This window comes from Pelobates fuscus, chromosome 13, assembly GCF_036172605.1.
Source record: "Pelobates fuscus isolate aPelFus1 chromosome 13, aPelFus1.pri, whole genome shotgun sequence".
Lineage (NCBI taxonomy): Eukaryota > Metazoa > Chordata > Amphibia > Anura > Pelobatidae > Pelobates > Pelobates fuscus.
Window position 1 is genome coordinate 25,415,841 of NC_086329.1, and position 25,396 is coordinate 25,441,236.

The following is a 25,396-nucleotide window of genomic DNA, read 5'->3' on the forward strand; positions in this document are numbered from 1 at the left end:
CTTCCCAGGCTGAAGACCACATGGAGTCAGACTCCTAGACACCAACCACACCGTCGGAGGCTCACCCGCCGCAGGCGGCGGCAGAACATCCGAGCCCCACATGACGCCCGCAGAAGGGACGACCCGGCCTCATTGAGCAACCGTGTCAGTGGACCACAGGTGAGGGCCTTCACAGAGGCCTGGGGCTGGCAGTCGGCTGCCACAAGTCCGCACCAAGTCATACCCCTAGGGATTTTACAAGCTGCCGGAGCCATTTCTCCCAATCCCCAGACGTGCGTGGCTGCACCACCAAGCAGCGGTATAGGCTGAAAAAACCTACAAACCCCCCCTGCAGACAGTCTCACTACCACCACACTTGGCTAAGGACTGTTGGGACATTACCTGCTCAGCTACACGACCTCTTTTTGCTGGACTCATGTTTGTAACCTCACCCCCAAGTTACCTGTTAGTTTTATAACTATTAACTAGTTGTGCATTGCTGGTTCACCCTAGACCATATAACGATTTAACCTGGTCTACCACACTGCCTACTCGAATACTGTTATGCTATTCTCTTACTCAAATCTCTCGTAAAATATTCTCAATTGTTTTTCCTACTGTTGAATACACAGACAGTTATCTAGCTTGTTAGAATCTAGAACCCTACGAGTGGCACACCATATGCCCTGTCTACTGTGGTACCAACTACCTAAACGCCTAGCAATTTTAGGCCTATGATTATAAGGATATTGTTTGTTTCATTACATGTAAGGGAACTTACGTCTGGGTATGATGTGTCTTCATATGCACATGTATGTTTAGAATTAACCTGCTCGCGGCTCACTCTGTTTGTTGCTTAACCTACCCGACCAGTACCATTAACGCTGAACTAGCCAGACCTGCTTGCATATTGAAGTTAGCATGTACCTAGCATAAGTAACTAATGTTTTTCTCACCCATGTGTAACCTGATGCCTGACTAGCATGACCTAGCGAGATACCAATCCGGATCCTTCGATCCTTCGATCCTTAGCTTGTATTTTCAAAATGGAGTATAACTACACTACATAAAAAAAAAAATGAGGCATTGAAAATCTGGAAATGTACTCTAACTTTGCGTATTGTTGTACCAACCCTATAATGTAACTCGCTTAAACGTTTCCTCCGTCTTCTCTTTTGTACCCCATATTATATGCCTTAATAAAAATCAGATTGACAAAAAAAAAAAAAGAATACATAACCGCATGTGTTGTGGGATAATAATGCCATAAAGGTCGTCACGCTATCTGTTGCTTTGTGTCTAACTCCCACACCTCCGTTGAACAGACGTAAAGCCGAATATCACATTCTACATCAAAATAGCAATTTTGATCCTCGATGCTTCTTTAGACCAATGATGTCACAATGGCCAGGTGTGTCAATTCATACATATGAACGTTCTGGCACAGCCACATATTATGCACCTTCCTTTGCCTATATAAAGTCACTGTTTTAGAGAGCATTGCCCTGTTGTGGTTCTCCATTGCACAATAGCAAGTACAAATTTGTTATTACGATTCTGACTTGGTTTACCCACGGTTCCGGTTTCCTGGCATCCCCTCACCCTGCTTGTTAATAGGAGTCAAAATGATTTTATCAAGGGCAGCTCACATCAGGCTGAGCTAATCGCACTCTATAACAGCATTGAATAATACAGTAATAGATCAGAGTGTTGCAACAGATCTTCTTAAAACGTTGTGCTTCTTGAGAGGTTTATGTACTCACTGAAATGTAGGCTTATGGAAAAACACAGAAATTCACTTTGTGACGCAGCCCTAGTCACACCTCACACCTACACAGTCTCCTTACACATTTCCTGTGAGGAGAGATATAAAGGTTTAAACTCCGTTTATTGCATAATCTGTTTAATTTAGAATGTCTTAACTTATCTCCTGCTATGTTAATAGTCTGATAGAGCCTGCAGGAGCCACCTGTGTGGGATTAAAGTTCAATTTACAGAGCAGGAGGTAAAAACTTTTAAAGTAAGTATTTGAAACCATTTTTCATGGGTTGGGCTGTGTCAGTCACATCAATGGGAGGTGTGGTTATGGCTGCAAAGACAGAAAAAAAGTGAGTGGTGAGACTGTGACGTAAGTGAGAAATAATTAGAAATAAGTGAGCAGTCGGCTATTTCTTTTTCGATTTGATTGTTGCCCGGCTGATCAACATCCGTTGGTTTGCCTTCCTCTTGAACTTTAAATGTACAGAATATCATCACCAGTTATTGGCAATCGGCCCAAAAGGCGACTGAGAATCAGTATCGGCTCGGATATCGGTCCATCCCTAGTATTATCTACACATTAAAACCTTTTAATTAAGCTAAAGTTGTTTCAGTGTCAGCTGAGCAATCTCAGCCAATGATCGCGGCCCTGCACGGCCAGGCTTAGCTCAGCGGCAGGTTCTACTGGCAGCAGGTGCCTGGCATGACCCAAGTAAGTTGTCAAACCATTTTTAATGGTTTGAATACTTACACTGACAGGCCGAACTTCCGTACATCTTATTCAGGTGGCTGTAACGGTTATGGTGTTTAGAGTGTTGCTTTAACCAATTAGCTGGTAAGTTCCAGCAGTATCTGAGCAGCATGTTAAGCGTTCCTCTCCACTGTCCCATAATTTTCAAACAACTAAAACCTACAGAAACATGAAACTTTCGAGAAGTCTGAAGGTTCTGAAAAGAAGTCTATATCTCCAATCAGACTAAACACATAACAACTGCTAATGGTTATCTATGTTAATGTTTAGTGCAGATTAAACGTCTAACCATTTAACTAGATGGAATGATTTGTGCATGCCAGAACACACCTTAAAATAAATTTAATCTAATGTATTTCCTACATTTTCACACAAATTATAAAGACAAGCCCGCTGTAGTGGTTATGATGCCAGGAGTACCCAGGCTCAGTTACCTAAGTGGCTCCCTTACCTGGGTTACCGTCGGGCTCCAAGGCGCCCTGGTGGACTGGTTATGCTCTTCCCAACTTCTGCAGAGTAGCGAAGCCGGGGCCATTCATTGGCTGAGAGCATCAGCTGACTGCTTTTAGCCAATGACTGCTGTTCAGTTAGTTTTGCACAGAATTGACATTAGCCAATCCGTAACTCTAGTCCCGGGCTGGATGATGACATCCCAATGACACTGCCGGAGGTGGAGTTAAACTTCCGTCAGCAGAGGGGTTAAACTCCATATGTGCGGCGTTTCCTAGTGAAACGGTGTACACATAGACTCCAAGCAACATTACCACTTCAAATCACTGAAGTGGTCATGGTGCTTGGAATAACTCTTTAACCCCTTAAGGACCAAACTTCTGGAATAAAAGGGAATCATGACGTGTCACACACGTCATGTGTCCTTAAGGGGTTAAGGAGTAGCAGCATCTGGAACGTGAGGAAACCTTGTAATAAAATATCCACGTGGCAGTTTGTAACAAATCATGTGTCTAATTTATGGATTTCTTATTTGAATTTGTTTTAATAAAGATTTGCTCCATGCTGCCGTTTGGATATGTTGTTACAATGTTTCCTCATGTCCAAAAAACTGCTACTACTTAATTTATACACATGGTATACAGTGTTTTGACCACAACAGAGGAGTATGGCGTTTTAAAAGACCCACCAGGTAACACTGGTAGGGCAAGCTGCCTAAATGTTCCAATTTATCACTGGAGTTCTGAATGCTTTTTTCTCCGTATTTTGTTTATAACTCTTTAAGGAGACTTGCTTTCCAGGTCATTACTAAGCTGCTGTTTTCAATTTGTCCCACTACAAACCCTTCCCCATCACACATCTCCCCCTTTTTTATTTTGTCTGCTCTTATCATTTGCACTTCTCTAGAAAATCAGCACTTCTAAAAATAGTTTAATAACATCTTAAACAATTAAAACGTCTCATTCCGGGGGCGGAGCCAGCTACCGAACAGAGCAGACGCACCTCAGAAGGCTCTGTGCCATTATAATAAAATAACTGACTTTTTGGTGGAAATTGGGCACTTACCTACCCACAACTTACACTGCACATTGCAGACATCAAGATGGGCAGGAAAAACAAAAAACCCAGTGCGGACAAAGCTCCTGCTAGCCATGACATTGGCGAACTCCTGCAGAACTCTCAGAAAGCCGCATGGGAAAAAAATGGCGCTGGGGGAAGAAGGATTCTCGGACTCCTCTGACGACGGTTATACCGACACGGGAGAGGGATCTTCCCTGAACAGACCTGTGGGGCGAACGACCAAACCGCCTCCGCCGGGTGATCCAGTCACTGCAGACCTCCTAAAGAGTATGTTCGCCGAACTTAGGCAGAACTTAGCTAAGGACATAGCCTGCTTTTAGGACGCCATTGCGGGCGCAACCACAAGGCTTGACCTTCTCAAGACCACAGCAAATACTCGGGACACCCGACTAAGCACTTTGGAACAAAAGGTCTCTGACCTCCAAAAGCAGCAAATCAGCACCGCTGAAAAAGTGGAAGCCTTGGAGGATTACAGAAGGAAACATAATCTTAAGATTAGAGGGGTGCCTGAAACATTCGGATTACCTGACCTCCCACGCTACATTAGGCGCCTACTGGCTACGCTGCTACAGCCTAAGCAGGCCAAAAATATAAAACTGGACGGACTTTTCCGTTTGCCAAAACCCGCAGCAGCACCCCCCACGGCCACCGCGGACCTTATAGTAGGGTTCCAGTCTCTTCAGGACAAGGCTACTCTGCTGGCAGCGGCCCGGGGGAGATCCCCATTAATATTTGAGGACTCCCAAATCTCCTTGTTCCCTGATTTAACGAGGAACACTCTCTCATGGCGCAAATCACTCCAACCCCAACTGCAACATTTGCGCACCAAGAATATCCCCTATCGCTGGGGGGGATCTAGGCTACTCACAATAACTTATCAAGGGACTACACACCGGGCAAGGAGCTTGCAAGAACTAAACTCTCTTTTGGGCCAGCTGGGCCTCTCAGCCACACAGGAAGCGACTTCGACCAATCTGTCACACCTGGATCCTTCCACAGTAGCGGAGTTCATCCCGAGGCCACAACAACGACAACAACTACTGGATAAGGCTGCTGCACTGACCTAAGCTGGAACAGACGCCTGTCCTTCCAGAGGACTGCCACACTTTCCACCACAACTAATGCATAAACAAACACGTTTCTAATGTTATTTTGTTTAACCAATTTATGTTTCTCCTTTAATTTTATTACATCTTTTGTACTAGACGAACCTACCTATGTCAGAGTGGGTGGATATACACCCCCACTTATAGTTCTCCATAATTTAATATGTTACATACGCTAGGGACAAAAACCATGCGGTCACACGCCCGGAATGTCCCACCTTAAACTGGCTCAATTACCCCCCCCCCCCCCCCCCATCATGCATCCACAATAGAGTTAACACTAAGAGTTTAACCCTAGAGGGGGTGGCGCCCCTTGGGGCACAATCAGCCCAACAGCATAAGAATACCCCAGTATTGAGTTTAACAGATGTGCCCCAGAGGGATGTTATTGTTGTACTTCATCAGTTGTACTGTCCTGTTACTAAAACAAAAATCCTCACTCTGCATTTTTTCTTACCGAAGCCAATGTGAATACTGTACTAACTGTCTGCTTCAATGATAGGGCGGTAGCCCACTTGTTGTATTACTTGCATGCAGAGTGAACAAATAAAGAATTTAAAAATAATCATTCCAAATGATTATTTCAGAAGATAAGAACCTTAGTTAGAAAGTAAGAAGTTAATGAATACATTTGTTGTAAAATCTTAGTACAGAAGAATGTGGGGTACATACGCCTTAAGTTCCTGTTTCATTTTTGTCATTGATCCTTCCCCCTCGCCAAGCTTCTTAAGTTTCTCTCTGGATGCATCAAAATCCGGTCTTGGAGGCGCTGGTGGGATCTGTCAAGAGAATAGAACAATGAGAACCATGCTGTTTATTTGAGGCCAAGGTTTTATTTCCTTTTTCCTGATTTACATCAGTGGTAACCCTAAATGTCCCATGTCCTGTGCTTAGTGAATGCACTAACTATAAACAAGAACCTTGCTGAGGATGAGTTCCCAGTCCATCATCGGGAGTGATGCACTAGTCTTGCGCATGCTCCGAGCCTCTGGCAGATTTCCTTACCCCTGAGGTGTGCTAAGACGCGTGTGCAGCACAGGAGCCAGTTGATCCCCGTCATTGGACAGGACGTGGGGTATGGAAATCTGACAGGTATGTAACTTTGACAGAACACCGGCCCACTCACGCTTCGCTGCTAGAGAGGGAGGGAGGGACATGGGAGGCTGAGCAGGCAGTTTGTAGCGTTGCCGCGCGTTACCATGAAAATGCTCCGACACAGCGCTGAGCATGTGAGAGGACAAGAGATAAGTGAAAAGTTAGCCTGCTACCAGAGGAACTGCACGCTAAAGTTCATGCGGCACCACTGGACCACCAGGGCCTGCAAAGTCCCCCCTTCTGGGAACAAGGTTGTGGGAAGATAAGTTTTTTTTCCCCTTTTTAGATAAAAATTATTTTAGAAATGAGCGTGTACCCTCCCCGCACACAATATAGACCCTATGTACCCCTCACACTGGCATACTGCACCTCCTACACACATTATAGACCCTATGCACCTATCACACACACAATACACCCCTCGCTAACACACATTGCACCCCTTACACACACACTGCACCCCTCACTGCAGTCTTTCTCTGTATTCAGCAGTCTGACTGTGTATACTCGACAATCTGTCTGTGTGTATTCAGCGATATGTGTGTGTGTGTGTATGCACGTTTTCAGCAGTATGTGTGTGTTTTCAGCAGTCTTTTTGTGTTTGTATTCCGCGATGTGTGTGTGTGTGTTTTTGTGTATGGAGCAGTCTGTGTGTGTATGTTTTCAGCAGTCTGTGTGTGTTTTCATTATAAGTAGACGACTACTACCTTGTTTTACCAATCACCTTCAAAGATGAAACAAGAAAGGTATGAGAGGTAAAGACAAGGGGGTATGGTCAGGTGGTGGTGCCAGCCCCACCAAGGGCTTGTACCCAGGTAAATTAATAAACTGGAGAAAGAGAAAAAATCTCCCCTAAAGGAGATCTTAAGCTGGCAAAGGAAAAGATTGGACAACAGTGGTAAAGTGATACCTACAAATCCTAGGAAGTATGGTGTGTAAGTTGGAGGGAAACGGAGGAGCAAAATTATGCTTTCTAATTCCGTTACTAGTGCCCTTTGTAAAAGTAATTGGAATATATCTTTATTAAATCCTTTGAAAAATAACAAAGGGACACTATACTAAATCCCCCATACTGGCTGATAATGTAATAATGGTAATGCAGTAACCTATTATATCATATTGCCTGGGGCAGAGAAAAATTCCGTCTAAATCTATGGGTGTAGGCAGGAAATACATAAACCAGAGTGAGGCTGTGAAAAAATGTATCAATAATATGATATAAAGTTATATGTATCACAGACCGACAGCCGACCCTTAAAGGGACACTATAGTCACCTGAACAACTACAGCTTAATGTAGTTGTTCAGGTATGATCTATAGCTCCCTGCAGTCAGAGAAAATACGGTGTTTACATTGATTGATAGGAATACCTCCAGTGGCTGTCACTCAGACGGCCACCAGAGGGACTTCCTATCATGCAGGGCCCTAAAAAGGCCCTGTACACGTCAGACGTATTAAAATACGTCTGACGTGTGCAGGAGAGAGAAGGCACTGTGTGCGCGCCTTCTCTCTCCAGCCTGTCAGCAGAGGAGGGGGCGGGCAAAGACGTGAACTGAGCGGTCAGTCAGCTCAGCTCGCGGCCGCGCACACCGCGCGCATGCACGGTAGTGCGCTCAGGACTTCAGAGGGTGGCATGAATGCCGCCCTCTGAAGTATGGCGCATGTGTGGCGAAGCCGCGCATGCGCACAAGGGAGCAATGACGCTTCCAAATGGAAGCGTCTGATTGCTCCCTGCTCGCGCCCGCCCGCCTTTGACGAAATAGGGGCGCGGCTTCACGAGGCTCCCGGCGCTGGAACCAGGTGAGTAAAAAACTGCTGCCTGGAGAGTCCCTTTTAGTTGCTATTGCATAGCTTGTATCCAGAAGTGCTGGACTAGTAGATGGGCTATAATAGCTCAGAAAGGTCCTTAAAGAAAATCCTCTAAGCTAGCTGTGTGTGTTTTCAGCAGTCTTTTTGTGTATGTATTCAGTAGTCTGTATGTGTATGTATTTAGCAGTCTGTGTTCATTCAGCAGTCTCTGTGTGTGTGGGTAGTCAGCAGTCTGTGTGTGTGTGTGGGGGGGTATTCAGCAGTATGTGTGTGTACTCAGCATTATGTGTGTGCATTCAGCAGTATGAGTGTGTATTCAGCAGTCTTTGTGTGTATGCATTGAGCAGTCTGTATGTGTATGTATTCAGCTGCCTGTGTATTTTTATTCAGCAGTCTGTGTGTGTTTAGCAGTCTCTGTGTTTGTGTGTATTCAGCACTGTGTGTGTGTGTGTGTTAATTCAGCAGTATGAGTGTGTATTCAACAGTCTGCATGTATTCAGCAGTCTCGGTGTGTACTCAGCAGTCTGAGTGTGTATTCAGCAGTCTGTATGTGTATTCAGCAGTCTCTGTGTGTGTACTCAGCAGTCTGTGTGTGTATTCAGCAGTCTGTGTGTATGTATTCAGCAATATGTCTGTGTGTATTCGGCAGTCTGTGTGTGCGAATTCCATAGTCTGTGTGTGTGTACTCGGCAGTCTGTGTGTGCGTACTCAGCAGTCTGTCAGCTGTATATGTGTGTGTATTCAGCAGTATGTGTGTGCTTACTCAGCAGTCTGTGTACTTGACAGTCTGTGCGTGTATACTCGGCACTGTGATTGTGTATACTCAGCAGTCTGTGCGTGTATACTCGGCACTGTGATTGTGTATACTCAGCAGTCTGTGCGTGTGTACTCGGCACTCTGATTGTGCATACTCGGCAGTCTGGCTTCATTTTATCGATAATCTACTAATGTATTTTCTTCTCTCAGTGCCTGTGTAGGCAGGGCCTATATAATGCTGGTAAGACCGCCCTGAAGTGGGACTTTACTTCCTGCTCGATCTACGTTTCTACACGTTACAGCTGGACTTCCTTTCTCTCAGTCTGCTCGTTCCTGCGGCTGTGTGTCTCGACTCTCCTCCTTTGTCACTGGATTTTTAGCCAATTTGGGAATAAATTCACCCCGGATATAACGCTCTCCTCGCACAAGCCAAGTCATGGTAAGAAAGCTCTATTTAGAATGTCTCGAATTCCGCGAAACGTTGTCTAAGTACCGAGATTCTCTAAGATTGCAGGGCGATTGCCGTGATACATTTTACGTGATATATATATATATATATATATATATTTAAACGAAACTCTAAAATGTATGAAATAATCATAAACCTAGAAGAGACGGCAAAGTATTTCTTCCAGCATTTATAACAAAAGCCATTAAATGTTTTTTTTAAAATTGTTTTATTTCTGTATTTATTTGTGTTTGATTAATGGCCTACGCACGTAGAGGAGAAGCGTTATTTATTTATTTATTTCAATTCTAGATGATTCTCAGTTAAAATAAAATGGTCTCTCCTGCTTTTGATCCTTTAAATATAACGCTGATGCACAAACTTGCATAACTGAAATATAAATCTATGGCATTCCGGCTTCTTTCCATAACTTGCATAGTCAAGTGACCATTCAATAGATCCTAGTGAAACACCCCACCCCACCCCAGCTCCATCATTGGTGTGAGCTAGAGTACTGCAGAGTGGAGTGATTTACTAAGTACTGAAAGCTGTGAGCGCTTTCTAGACAGAAATGATCGTCCTTTAGAATGATGGGAGTTGCAGTTGGATTGTCACGGATCGTCATTTGTTAGGCTCCAGGATTCGTAAGATATCCTTAAAAGGACAAGTGACAGAGCATAATCTTACAGCGTGAGTCTCTATAGATACCAATCATTAGAACTGAGATCATAATATAATGCGCCTTTTTTTTTTTTCTTTTTATACATCAGCTAAATATTTAATTTAAAAAAAAAATGCAATTTTTATTATTTTTTATTTTATTTTATTTTTTTTAAGCCGAAGAAGTCCTTTATGTAACTGGAGAAAGGGCTGAGTCATGCAGATCAAGAACAAAGTCTTTATTTATTTAAAAAAAACAAAAAACAAAAACCTTTCTTTTCTTAACTACTTGAGAACCAATGACGGTTGGTGACATTGTAGCAATCTGTTTCCTTCCGAATTCTGTTTTCGAAATGGAACGATCCCCTGCAGAGCAGCCATTACTAAATAACTGGGTCATTTTCTTTTTGGAACTGAATAGTTAAAGAAATGATTGTGATGTCATTGGTATATAACCCCTTAAGGACACATGACATGTCATGATTCCCTTTTTATTCAAGAAGTTTGGTCCTTAAGGGGTTAAAAGAACATTTATTATAATTATTTTAAAGATGGTTGGGATCCTCCGTTGAAATGGTAGATCTAGAACATGGTTAACCACAAGGGCACCCTTGCCCATTGGCTTGGTCCTATGTGAAGAATGGTGGGGTTGGGGGAGTTTGTGGGATCTTAATCCCTGTTCTGGCAGATGTCCAGAGTATTGAAAATATCAACAATAAAACTGTAAAATGTTAAATGGGTGGGGGGGAAGCTTGGCCTACATTAAACAACTTCCTTAATTGAGATGGGGATATCTCAAACTAGAAAAGAGAATTCATGAACATGGCTCCTTGCGCTATATAGAAGCCATTTTGTTTTATTTCACTGATTCTAGACTTTAGACTTCATAAACTGATAGAGCACTTGGCTAAACTTACATTTATCAGGTGGTGATTTAAAGCTTGGAAAGGAGGTACCTATTTAAACCTAATGGTTGCAGGTTTGATTCCTGGCAGAGCTAACGTTGTTGTTCACTAAATTGTCAATTAATTAGAAATCCTAGTGAATTTCAAATTGCACATCAAAATATCTGAATTTAAAAATATATTTAACTCGTTTATATATTCTCTTGCGCAATAGTGCGTCAACTGCCCAATATCAGAGCGTTCTGATTACTTATTGCCAGTATCCTTACAGTGTTATTTGAGTGGGATGGATGCAAGCCTCCCATAACATGAACCTTTTTTAAAGACATCAACAGGGCTCAAAACTTCCACTAGCCATTGGCAAGTGAAAATGTAACCCTGTCCAGTCAGTGGTGAGTGTGCCATTGAATGTCCAGGTGTGTAGTAATTGAGCAACTAGAGGCCTGGCTTGTAACATTTCAAGCCCTGCCTTTAGTTCTTTGACGCATGATGGCATTTTTTTTTTTTTTTAAATCTTTTGATATAGCTATGTTTAGGCGATAGTCCTTTTCTTTGTTTTATGCCTTGCTAACATTTTAAGGACTTTGTTTGTACTTTCTGTTTTTACCAGCAAATTAATTTGTGGCTACGCAGCAAAATAACCGAGAAATCACCAGCTTCAACAGTGATAAAATAATACCAATTAGGGAATCATAGGCTGGATTTATGGCCCGCAAGACACAATGCTCTGAAAATGTGTTAACTCTTGATTGGTACAAAGTTACATCACGCCCTTAGACATGAATACACTTTTGTGTTACAAATTCAAATCTTGGGCAGCTCTTCATGAACCTACACAGGCATGACATTTTTTTTTTTTTTTTTGTATGGGGCCCCCCCAGCGCTGCAATAAGGGTTCAGGTTAAAGCAGAGATCTCTAAATTAAAGTCCATGGTTACGAGGGTCTTCACCATTAAAATAATTTTGCTTACAAAGCATGTGAACCAGAGTAATGCAACAATCACTAATGGGATATATATTAATTTTTTTTATATTTTTTTTTGCATAAACCAAGAACTATTGGCTATGAGTTGTGATTTTTTAATTTGCTAAAATAAATCTGTTAATTTTGTGAACTGTGCATGCTGGGCACTGCATGTAGGCAGCATAGGGAGGAAAAGCAGGAGTGAGCAACTCCAGACCCTCACTCCCACTCCCTTCAACCTCATCCAGCATCACCAGGACTCAAGCAAGCTAACAGGAGGGTGGCGGCAAATATATAAATTATGACGCATGTCAAATTGTGTGTGCATGCATCAGTGTGTAAATGGTTAAAATATATCTTGTTAAAAAGTCATTTCCTTGTTCGTACATGTTTGGAGAGACTGCGTGTGTGGGGGGGCGGAGGGGGGAGTAGCTGGTGAAGCCACCGCCCTAAATAGTTTTTGCTTTTTCTTTGCATGTTGGTATGCCTGCCAGATAATTCACTTCAGAGTCAAAGGTGTAATGCAGAGGAATAGGAGACTTATCAGGAAACCTTAACAGTTTTTCTAGATTTTTACTGTAATGGTCAGTAACTGTATAAGCCACAAACTTTTAAAATGCTCCCTGTAAGGAGGTAGATGTTACGATTTGTAAAGTTATAGTTTGCTTTCTTAGACCATTCTAAAAGTTCAGACGCAGGGCTGCGCTTGGCCAGATACATGATAAATCCTTCCCAAGTGTCCCTATTAAGCTGCTACACCCCTTTCATTACCATTCAATAACAAGGTTTACACGTGTAAATTGTCAATTTCTAATGTTAGGCCACAATAGATGAATTAGAACATTTCTCCAATTATGTCTTGGATTTGATAAACTTTCCAGATTTATCTAGAAAAATGACCATAGACTAAACTAAAATGTAATGGGTTTAGTTTAAGTGTCACTTTTGCCCCTTCCCCAGCCTGTCTGTCCTCAGAGCATCTCCAGATGTCTCTCATCCAAGTCCTGGTCTCTCATATTTTTTTTTTCCTTTTTTTTTTTTTTTGTGCCCCCCCCCCCCCCTTCTATGTCCATCTGTGCAGTGTTTATTTTGGCGGCAAACTTCAATTTAGTTTTTCAGTCTTTTGACTTAAAACGTTTTAGTCATATTTGTCATCTGAATTGTCTTTGTTTTGGTTGACAACATGAACACTACTTCACAGCCGTTAAACCCATAATGTGTGTTTAAATCATATTAAACATATCTAGAAATTTAGTCTATTAGCAATAATACTTTGGTCGTCTTCTTCAAACTGACTTTTTCAACGATATAAATAAATATTGACTTTAGCTCATAGTCCAACAAAGTACCGGGCTCTCTCGTTGACCAAATTAAGCAACTTTTATTACCGAAAGTATTTCACAATAAACCTAACCCCAGTAAAGGGAACGGTCATAGAAAAAGGGATGTAAAAAAAGGTAAAGCAAAGCACTGTGTGACTCACACAGTGTCATACGAATCAGAAACTAAAGACAAGCTTCCCTTTTATGGCAAAAAGAGCATAGCATATGAATCACGTGGCAGTCTCTGGTCTTTGCCCTTAAAGTGACAGAGCACATTTATTTTAATTTATCTTATGGAGTGTGAATGCTTTTCAGGCTGACTGACTGCCTCATGGCTTTCCTAATTAGGGCAGACAGTGCTCTCCACATGGACATAGTGCCCTCAGGGCAGTACATCTAATAATGCGCCCACCAGGTGCTGCATGGCGTCTGTTCCCTGGTGCAGGGCATCAGGGAACAAAATCAAGATGGAGAGACAGGACCCTAAAAACAGGGACAGCTAGGGGGCCTGATATATAACCATTTTGTAGGCAAAAATGTATCCAAATATTATATGTATAATAGTTGCTTGGAAAGAGCTTTGTTAATAAAAATGTCTTTCTATAAATCTGAAGACCATATTCACACCAGAGTCGTGTTCTTAACACTTAATCAAGCTGTAGTATAGTTGTATGTTTTATTGTGATTATCACCTGAAAATCTGACTGGTCTTATTTGGGGGGGGGGCTCAGTTTATGAATTAAAAAAACAAAAAAATTGTTTTTTTTTTTTTTTTTAGAATCCCAGTTAGCCACTGATATTCAGAACTAGTCCTGCACATAGCATGTCATATCATCAGCCATTCTCTCTAAGATTTAGCAGTCTCTCCCAGATTTCCAGATGAAATTTGGAGGCATTTCATTTGATATGTGCCCAATTTTGGGCAAAGCTTGCACGGTGTCCTGAGGTTTACAGCGAAGACCCCCATTATTCCTGTCCAGATTCTAAACCCCAAACTGGCTTCCTGACTCTCCTCCTCATACTCCTCACCTGGTAAGTACCTGCTGGCAAGATGGCGCAAAGAGCTATATTAAATATATTAAATATTAAAGGGAACTTACCTGGACCTACTGAATGGTAGGCGTATTCCATGACAGATGCAGGCTCTTGTCTGAATTTGTGTCTAGGGTGGAGTTTGGCAGCTTCATGTTCCCCATGTTGGTGATTTGAGGGCAGGGGTCTGTTGAGGTGGCTTACAGTTTCTGACTGGGTTCTTCATTGTGTCTCTAATCTCAATTGGTAACTTGGTGGAGGTTTCTCATTCGCTTTCATTCTGTTCCCAGTGCATACGTTTTGCAATACCTTCTCTAACTATACAGTTTCTATGCATTATGATAGTCTTGTTTTCCTTTTAAAATGTCCAAAAACAAACTTTCATTTACTTGCCTGATTCCAGCGCCAATGTCTCTCAGTGCTTAGTCGTGCTCCTCCTCTGCCGACGTCAGCCAATCAGGGGAGCCTAAGGGGAACATGCGCCACATGCACATTAGGTCTTCCCAATATGAAAGCATTGATTCATGTTTTCCCTATGGTTTTTTTTTTCTTTTTACATTGCAGTGCTAAGGGGGGGGGCAGACACTGGACGAATGAGATGAGATGAAGTGGTCTGGGTGCCTATAATGTCCCTTTAAGCTCGAAGTCTGTGTTTTGAATTTTAGAATCCAATACTGTCAAGGTTAATTAGCAAAGTGAATTTCAAATTTAAGGGCAGAGTAGCTAAACTGAAAGAATGGCTGACTTAGAGACTTTAGATTTATTCGAAGTTTGATTATTGTGACCTATTAGAAATTCACTTTCAATTCTCACTTTAGTAACAACTGGAATTAAAGGGACACTACAGGAACCAAAAAACGTCATCTAAATAAAGTTGGTATGGTGCCAGGAGGCCCCCAGAGGTACTCTTACCCAGTGTTAACTTTGTCCACTAACCATTTTAGTCAATTTTGGGGGATTTAATCAACTAAAACAATCCAGATGACTAAAATACGGCTAAAACTGAAATGGCTTAAGTCAAGACTATGACTAAATTGACATCTGCCTCCAAAACTAACCCCACAAGGGGTTAACTGTGTAACGGTTTAACCACAAAGTTGCTTCAGGCGTCAATGTCCTCTCCCCTTCCTTCCCCCCTCCGGTGGCATCCGGCTTATGAAATTTAATTTCCTGTGTCAATGTGTGTTTCAGTTTGTGTATCTTTGTCAGTGTTTGTGTGTCAGTGTGTAAATAGTTGCAATATGTTAAGTAGTTGTGTTCTGCCATTATAAAAATGTAACTTCCTTGTTCATACATGTTTGGAGGCTGTGTGAGGGTGGGGGGAGGGTAGCTCGTAAAGCCACTGCCCTGAAATACATTTTTGTTATGCATGGTGGGATGTCTGCCAGATACGTCTCTGGGTGTTTCTTCATTTATTGCTAAAAAAAAGTGTTTCAGGAGCGCTAGTCAAAGGTATAATACAGAGGAATATGATATTAATTATTAGGAAAACCTAGATAAACAAAGTCTGTCTAGATTTTACGTAAGTAATCAGTAACTGTATTATCCAGACTTTTGAAATGCTCCTATCTAAGGAGGTATAGTTTACTTGCATAGACCATTGTGTATATACCAGGGGTAGGCAACCTATGACACTCCAGATGTTGGGCACTACACCCACAATGCTAGCAAAGCATCATGGGAGGTGTAGTCCAAAACATCTGGAGTGCCGAAGGTTGCCTATGCCTGGTATATACACAGATAAGTGGATGCTTAGGAAAAGCTCAGACGGAGGGCTGCAATTGGCCAAATATATACTGAATCCTTCCCTAGTGTCCCTATTCAGCTGCTACACCCCTTTTTATTAGTGGACTTCAAATGTTGGGCAATAAAATTGCTTTAGTTTTCATTTCTCTTGTGAATTGTCAGCCTAGCGTGAATGCTTCCCAGGCTGGCTGACTGCTTTGTGGCTTTCCAATTAGGCCAGACAGTGCAGAGTGCAGCTGAAATGCTCTCGGCATGGTCCTAGTGCCCTAAGTGCAGTTGAATCTAATGAGGTGCTCACCTGGTGCTGCGTGGCATCTGTTACCTGATACCCTTAGGTGTTGGACATGTAGACAAAGTTGTTTTGGTCCCTTTAATTCATACCTGACAAACACTTGGTCAGAGACCCATCATTGTCATAGAGGCAGTAGTTAGCAGGAACCTGTCCTGGCCAAAACCAATTTTGCTCTTTTAAAGTGCATCAACTTGCATATATACATGTTGCCAGCAAATCAAATGTATTAGGGATGCACCGAAATTTTCGGTCGAAAATGGGCCTATCCCATTTCAGCCCCAAACTGCTCAAATCTGCCGAAAATCTGGCATAGTGACTTGTCAGGTCCAAGGGAGAGAGACAGTACAGACTGCAGCTCCGCCAGGTGTGAGCTGCAGACTGTGCTGTAAAAATTAAACCACCGCATTCCTAAAGCCTTCAGTTCTCACCTGGTGGCTTCAAAATGCAGGACTGTCTTGGCAAATTCAGGACTGTTGGCACCTATGTTTGCCACTTCCTGGGGGTTATTATTAATCAGTATTTCAATCCCCATCAGCTGGCCAGTGTGCTAGTCCATCAGTGACATCAGTGTAGTCCATCAGTGACATATGGTATCTGTCATGTTGTAGTTGTACACTGATTAACAGAAATTAAATAAATTTAATAGAAAACCATAATTTAATGTAATCTAAAGTGAATTTGATTCTAAATGGCACAAATAAATAACTGGATAAAGGGATATCTCTTTTAAAAGCATTTGTGGGGGAAAGTCACTTCTAGCACTAAAAGTGCATGCGCTATGGAAACTCCCCAGCCAATGCTGTTACCGCTGGCTAGCAATGCTGTTACCGCTGGCTAGCAATGCTGTTACCGCTGGCTAGGGAGTATAGGAGGATGCTGACATTTTGGCAATGATGTTGTGGCATGCCAGCGTCACGGAGGAAGTTTTGTAGTATTGAGTGTCCCCAAGCCAGGAAAGTCAATGAAGACCGGTAGGAGCACGGGTGGTCCTCCCTCCACGTGACACAAAATTAAAGTAACACCCACCTCTCTAAGGACAATCTGGGAATGATGGGCTAGGTAAATCATGGCAGGTTCTCTGTAAATTCCTCTCACTGATTATCGCAGGTGATGGATGCCAAAATGTTGTTCCTACAAATCACCATGATGGATCATCTAGGCATCATAAGAATTTTAGTACAAACATAACTGCAGGTCTAATGTCTTGGCCAACTCTGATCTAGTGTCAGAATAATGTTTTGAGTATTTTGGATTCATTTTTAATTGTGAAAATTCTAAATGGCATATTCTCATTTAGCTTATGACATCACTATGTCACAATGTGTATCATTACAAAGACAGAACCAGTACCATCACTGGATAGGCAGATGCATTTATTTACAACAATATATTATTTATTCAGAGGATTCACACCATCCTATATAATCTATAAACATGTGCTCACTGTCATTGGCTGAAGCCTTCCTGGCACTGAAGGTTGTGGGAGGTGGGGCCTGATTGCAGGGGTGGAGCAAGCGGCACCGAATTGCTTTAACTTGTAAAGGGAGACTGTATGATAGCCCAGGAATGAGATTTACTCCCATAATGGCATACCATTTTGCAAAAGTAGACAACCCAAGGTATTGCAAATGGGGTATGTCCAGCCTTTTCCAGTGGCCACTTAGTCACAAATAGTGGCAAAAATTAGCGTTCATATTTAATTTTTTTTTGCATTTTTCATACAAACCTAGTCAAATAACAGGTTTTGCTTTGATCAGAACATGTACAATTGCCTGTGCCCTTAAGGGGTTAAAATGGCACACTAACAGCCACACCTTTATTTTACTTTCATAAAAGCTGCATACTTAAAGCAGAAAGTATGCAGATATACCTGAAATTCATCAATAGGCCTCAACCCACTCCACATAATGACAGTCACCTTTACACACAATACTTTTTTATTTTTTTAATGTAGTTGTATCTTTACATATTTCTGCAAGGTATACTGTTCTTATTCTCTACTCATGTTTGTATATTTTATTAATCACCTTATTACACTTGATCCATCTTATGTTTTAGAAAGATAATGGGCCAGGTGACTGGCAGGAGGAGAAGCACTCAACTCCTGCCGTTCAGTTCTGTGTGTCTATGTAAGCCTGTACCTGAATCTGTATGCTTGTCTCTGCAGTGCATACCTGTTTGTTGAGGCCAGCGTGTCTGTCACTGTGTGCCTACCTTGGTGTTTGTGCAGCGATCAATGCTTTCCTATGGGGGAAAATATCCTACGCTGGATGTCCTCATGCAGAGCGTGGGGACGTCCAGCGTCAGGCACCGGACCAAGGGTTCCTTACGATGCAGGAAGCTGCTCCAGTGGCTTTGGTAGACAGCCACTAGAAACTGACTCAGTGCTGCAATGTTTTACATTGCAGCACTAAGTGCAAAAGTCACACTGCACCCAGACCACTTCAATTAGCTGAATTGGTATGGGTGCCTATAGACTGACTGAATCCCTTTAAGAAATATCCCCAACAGGTTTTCTGACAAAGATACTGAAGATGTGACATTTCAGAGTGCACAGGAGAGGAAATGCTCTGTTAAACAGCTGACAATTGTTCAGGTTCAATTTTTTTTTTTTTTTGCAGACTGTGGGTGAGTTAGCCTACAAGAAGGACCAAGATCACAATGTCCATGGCAGATTATCAATTTAGATTAATACAATTATAATTTTTTTTTTTTGTGGTTCTTGTTGCTTTTGCTTTAACATTAGTTATCTTTCTTTTACAGGCATCTGGTGTGAAAATAAATGATAAGGTGGTCCAAGTCTTCAATGACATGAAGGTGAGGAAATCTTCCACTCCAGAGGAGATCAAGAAGAGGAAGAAGGCAATCCTGTTCTGCATGAGCCCTGACAATAAGGAAGTAATTTTGGAGCAAGATAAGCAGATCTTGGTGGGAGACATTGGTGACACAGTTGAAGATCCTTACAAGGCCTTTGTCAGTCTTCTACCACTTACCGACTGCCGATATGCACTGTATGATGCTAGTTATGAAACCAGAGAGACCAGGAAAGAGGACCTCGTCTTTATTTTCTGGTATATTGTTTCATATAATCTTGAGAAATGCAAATTGTTAATGTGTTCAATCAGGTTTACTAAACATGCATTTAAAGGCATACTAAGCACCAAAAGAACTCTAGAATATTATGGTGGTTTGGGTGTATAGATCATGCCCCTGCAGATTTACTGCTGAATTGTCTGTCTTTTAGTTCATTGTCCAACCTAGTCACGGTCTAGTCAGCCTATTTTAGAATACTTCCCTGAACCCAGTTCTCCCCTGTTCATAAAAGGGCCATTACTTGGTTGTGATCCTTCCCCCACCACAAATAAACATATTTGCTCTGGATAGGATTCATAAAAATATATATTTTCTATATTTTTTTTCTTTAAAGATTTTTGCCTAAAATGTTTAATTTACTTCTCCCTGGATTCTGATTTAGAGGATAAACCTCTGATATATTTCTAATTATGTGAAAGCAGGACCCACCAAGTACGTATAAGAAACATTCCGTGATCTAAAGTGGCTTGTGGTGGCCTTATTAAAATTCAGCTGTAACATTTTAAGGATTAAAAAGCATTTGAAACTCTTCACTTTAAAATACTGTTCAGGTCTAAACATACTTTATTCTTAATATATGGATAAGGGACAACTTCCTGAAAAATCTATTAGTGGAGACTGCAATTACGATCTCTATAGTGCTGTTGATACCAAAATCCTTTTATATGCTTTTTGTCATGGGGAATACATTTTTTATTTTTTATTTTTTTTAGGTGTCAATATGAGATGTATCCGTATTTGACAATTTCATTGACCTAATTAGAACGCTTTACAGCTGTCATATGGTTAAAAAAAATAATTGAAATTTGAGACCTAGAGACCTTTACATTTATTTTTGTAAGTCATCCCTGTTTGGACAAAACTGGGAAATTCTGACATTGGACTTCCAAAAATCATTATGAAAATCTATTCTTTATTTATTTATTTTTTTTTCTCTGCTACATTGGACAGACTACCAAATGGCAATGCCATAAATCTAAAATGAGCAAAATCTTGTCCATTCATATTCGCTCTATTTTTTTATTTTTATTTTTTTTTAATTATATTATGAATGTTCTTTAATTAGTGTTCATTAATTAAATTATACCTTATGCTTAACACACGAATGAAACTTTCATTGTTATACAATTTCAGTAAAAAAATTGACAAAAATGCTGTCTCTTGTGGAACTGATCATGTTAACAATTCTATGTGCTAATTCACATTTGGTTTTTAGGGCTCCTGACAATGCATCTCTGAAAAGCAAATTGATATATGCTGCCACCAAAGATGCACTTAGGAAAAAATTTCCTGGTAAGTATAATGTACTCAAATCTATATTTATATTTTTTTGTTACATGATCATAAGTCATATACCCTGTGGCTTGCGCAGAAGCCGATATGATTTTTTTTTTTTTATGTTCTGATGTGGCCTTTGGCCTACTATAAATTTACAGGTTGTATTTTACATGATGTATTAACAAATACAAACAGTGGGATACTATTTATCCTACACTTTTTTTAATTGTATACAGCCCTTCTCATTACATATTTTATTTTCAAAACCATTTTTCTGAATGCATGGTACAAGAATATAGCATGAGTGACTTTATTTATGCTTTTAAGCTGTTCGGTAAGGTACATTCACTATCTTGTGGTTTTCTCAACATAAACAAAACAGAAAAAACTAAGTTACTAAACCAAATAGGTCATTGTTAATAAGCAAGAGGTTGAGCTCAGACCGTTACCTTTTAGATGTGGGTGACCGGCAGGCTCAGCCATTGCTAATTCTTCAGAGATACCTCTTGCGTGGATCAGGGATTATGAGTTGTTGCTGCTCAGGACAATGAAACCTACAATAGTTTGCAGTTTAACAGTTACGAGCAGGAGAAGGTACACCAAAGAAGGTCTGCAGTTCAAGTGCTCTGCTACCAAAGCATGAATTAAAAGACAAAACTAAAACAGAACATGGTAAACTAATTGCCGGTTTGCCTTGGCCTCCCGCCCTCCAACCCAATGGTAAACCAGTGTTCGGGGATAGGTTGAGATAAGCCCATCAAGGTATTACTGCCAGGGGATCTCAACCAGCCACCACCTCAGCCGAGAACCATGCAGTGTATGCCAAAGTGGCTTTCACCTTGGTCTTAAGTCTAGGATGAGTATGTATGATTTCTGCCACGACAAGGAATCTTTTGTTAGGCAGTGGGGGTCCTGGTAAGGGTCCCAAAAGCAAGAATTCAGTGGTAAGCGATAAGATAAGCATGACCCCGCTATCTATCTAGCTCGGTCCAGAAAGATTGGATTAGAGCGCACTCCCACAAACCGTTCCAGATCAGCCGTGGTGTGTGCATTTGAAACCAGTTGCAGTCTCCCTTCTGGCCATGAGATGGTGTCGGTGAGGGGAGTAATAAGCTTAGAGTTTTTTTTTTTTTTTTTTTTTTTTTAAGGAACATGTACCTAGAAGACACCATTGGTAGTGTCTGGCTATGGGTAAAGTGTGCAGTGAGCTCTGCTTCCCCATGCCTGATTGCAAGGTGCTCCAGTCTGGGATATATCACAGTATCTTGTAGAGTTTGGAAATGGAGTAGGCAGTAGAGTCAGAAGAGGACAACATTGTGTCTAAATGGTTCTCCCAGTCAGCAGACGTGAAGTGTTGGGTAATGGTGTTATAGTAGTGTCGTGTTTGAAGGTAAATGAACCATGGAAGAGGAAGGCCTGCAAAACACTCCTGTAGCTCAGCAAGGGAGAGAACCCTCTGGCCGACATGATCCACAAAAGGCCGGAGGGTGGCAATCCCACTCTCTGCCCATACCATGAAAGGGTGAGCGCCTGGGGAAAGTCCGGGTTGTATGTTAAAGGTTGGTGAATGGTATGTATTGGGTCAACAGTTTGACGAGTGTTTCCATGCCCTAATGGGGGTAGCCAGGAGGTGATTAGATAGGATATAGTGAAGGAGAGCCACAAGTGGGTTTGGTGATGCCAGATAGGACTCCAAGGACAAGTTGGAAAATCTGTTTTGAGATTGAATCTTTTCTAGCGTATGTCTAAGCGGTGCTGCCAAACTGTATTCCCTGGCATTAGGCAGGTTTAGACCACCATCAGCCCTGTTTTGGTATAATTTGGTAAAGCTAAGGCGTTCTCTACACCCCTGCCAGAGAAATTGTCTAAGATGTTTGTTCAACAAACACTACTCACTTTTCGAGAGGAGTATTGGGAGCATCTGGAGGGTATATAACCATTTAGGAATACTGACCAATTTGTATAGATTGGCCCTTCCAATGTAAGATAAAGGGAACTTGTGCCAGTGTTCAAACTCTTCAAAGATGGGCGTTAAGATTGGCAGAATATTTAATTTATATATGAGCGAGAGATCTCTAGGGACCTTAATGCCAAGATATTTAAGCGCCCTTAATTGCCACCACAGTGTAAGTCCTCGGGAGTGGTGGAGGGCGTCCACTCAAGTGAAGGGCACATGATTTAGGCCTGCCATGTTGCAAAATGTTTCCAGCAAGTCAACAAGGGGCGTCAGGGAGCATTGTGGGTCAGTGATAGTCACGATCACTAGCAAATGCTGTGACTTTCTGTGGAACGTCACCCATCGGTATGCCCCTAAACCACTGTAGCTTCTCAATCGCTACCCTAACGGGTCGAGATGGGTTCACTGAAGTTCCCTGGACTCCTCACTCAGCTGGGGAAGGTCAAGGCTCTTGAGGAAAGTCATGCTAGGACTATGGTCAAAGAAAACAATGTGTACACAAACCAAAGTGCAATTAGTGCTCAATTATATATAAGCATAAAGAAACCTCCCTGTATATGGGGTAAGGCTTCCAATAGTATCCCCAAAGACTTCCTCTTGTCTTCCACAAAATATAAGCGAAAAATAGGGTATGATCTGACATTCACTGGAGTTAGAAAGCCTTAAACATAAATTCCTTCTTGGGATTCAATTCTTCCATCTGTGATTTAAATGCAGATGGAAGAATTGAATCCTGAGAAGGCATTTATGCTTAAGACTTTCTAACTCCAGTGAATGTCAGATCATCCCCTATTTTTTGCTTATGTCTGTGGTCATCCAGCTGTGCTCCAGTTATTGTTTTGTAGTAATCATATAATTGTTTGTTGGCTATATGGGAGGTATTCCTAGTCCTGTCTGGGGAGGTGATTGCTGTAATAGGCTTGACTTTGGGTTGGCCATTTTGGCCAATGATTTCCCAGACCTTCCACCCCACCAAAAGAAATGTTTGGAAGTCTAGCTTTGATTGTGCATGGTTTGCTATGAAGGTATTTAGGGTGTGTTTGGCATCTTGGTATGACTTCCTGTGTGTCGGAAGGGTTGGTCAAGTAGTGGCTATGGGCTCGTCTGAGCTCCAGTTCGAGTGAAGTCCCCCCCACTGTGTTTTTTTTTTTTTTGACTGCCGTGTATGACCGTATCTGTCCCCTCATCACTGCCTTGGATCTCTCCCACAATAATTTAGGGTCATTCACATGTTCCAGATTATCATCTACAAAGTTAGCCCAACTAGTCTGTAAGTGGCACTGGAAAGATGGGTTTTTAATAAGAGACGCTGTAGCCTATGGAGCTAGAGTTCATGTTTGTGAGATCTGTAGTGTTGCCATGATAACCATTTCAATGCTCCGACCTGGTGAAAGGAACCAGTCAGCCAAATGTAACTGCCTGTGGGCCGATGAGGGAGATCTTGGAGATGACACTGATAATGTGCTGGCCGGAGAGACTTCTTGATCTCCCCTGCCGGCCCTGTCCCATCGTGAAGCACTGTATGGGCGTGGTAGTCATGCCAGGTGTCCACTTGCACCTCTTCCCACTGAGGGCTGAACCCCCGCCTCCACTACAGGAAAGCCAGAAGCTCTGAGCTAAATCTGGCAGTGCAGGGCTTAGTACATTGGCTGAGAGTGATCAGCTGACACACTCAGCTAGCTCCCCACTGGATGCCTTAGCTGAGGAGGCAGGAAGCCCCAGGTTCTAAACCGGTTTTACGACTTACAATGGTGAGGTGCCAGTGTTTATGGTTCATTTGTTCATATGTTCATTTAAGTGTTTGCATAATGGTGTAATAACTATACATGATACGGCCATTTATTATGCTCACTAATTGCGTGTTTTTTTGTTTTGTTTTTTTTTGTAGGTATAAAACATGAATGGCAGGTAAATGGTTTGGATGATATTAAAGACCGTTGTGCCCTGGCAGAGAAACTCGCGGGAAGTACGGTGGTCTCACTTGAAGGGATTCCACTATAATCTCATTACCACCTTGCAGTAAACAGCTGGTAATCGATTTCTATTCGGACCATAGAGAAGAGTATAGCTTCATATTGTTTTTTTTACTTTACTAACTTTTGTCTTCTCATGATTTCCTTCCTTCCAAGCCTAATTGTGTTTTTTGAGAAAATTTGAAATGTTAACACACCACAAAAATAAAACATTCCTTAATAAAGTTATAACAAATAGAACAGACATTGCCTCCTGCCTTCAGCAAATGTATAATCTATCAAAGATCAATGGAATGATGGACAAGAATAAAGAGGGTTACATTTTCCATTTCAAAGAACAATTGATCGATTAATCTAGGTTCTATTTAAACTATTTCAAGAATTAAAAGAAACGTTTAAGATACATAAATAGGGTGAAAACGACTCTGAAACTTATTAAAAATATTTACATGCTTTTATTTTAAAGGGACACTATAAGTGCCCTGGCACTATGGCTCACCCTCCCACCACCCCCAGTAAAGGGCTAAACCTTTATTTATTTTTTCCCAGCGCTGATTGATGGGCCAATGCTCTGCCCCTCAGAGTCCCACGACGAGTGGGCTCTAATGTGCATGTGTGGAACGTACCACACGCACATTAGACCTACCTATAGGAAAGCATTGAATCTATGCCTTCCTATGGAGACAAATCTGATGCTGGAGGTCCTCGTGCAGAGCCTGAGAGTGTCCAGTATCAGATGCCAGACCAAAGGTCTGTTTCAATTCAGGAAGTCCTCTACCAGACAGCCACTGAGGGCAGATTCAGGAAGCCCTCTAGTGGCTGTCTGGTAGACATCCATTAGAGGTTGACTTAGTGCTGCAATGTAAACCTTGCAGCTCTCTAGAACTGCAATGCATACATTGCAGCACAAGGGACACAGCACCCAGACCACTTCAATGAGCT

At 41.8% G+C, this 25,396-nt stretch overlaps 1 protein-coding gene across 1 annotated transcript; it reads left to right on the forward strand.

Annotated features, from left to right (window-relative positions):
- Positions 1–9,081: 9,081 nt before the first annotated feature.
- Positions 9,082–24,698, forward strand: LOC134583175 (cofilin-2-like). The gene is made up of 4 exons (XM_063440000.1): positions 9,082–9,223; positions 18,917–19,224; positions 20,463–20,539; positions 24,370–24,698. Exons 1-4 carry the CDS (start codon positions 9,221–9,223, stop codon positions 24,480–24,482), a joined length of 501 nt encoding a protein of 166 aa, XP_063296070.1. The 5' UTR covers positions 9,082–9,220; the 3' UTR covers positions 24,483–24,698.
- The last annotated feature ends 698 nt before the right edge of the window (positions 24,699–25,396 follow it).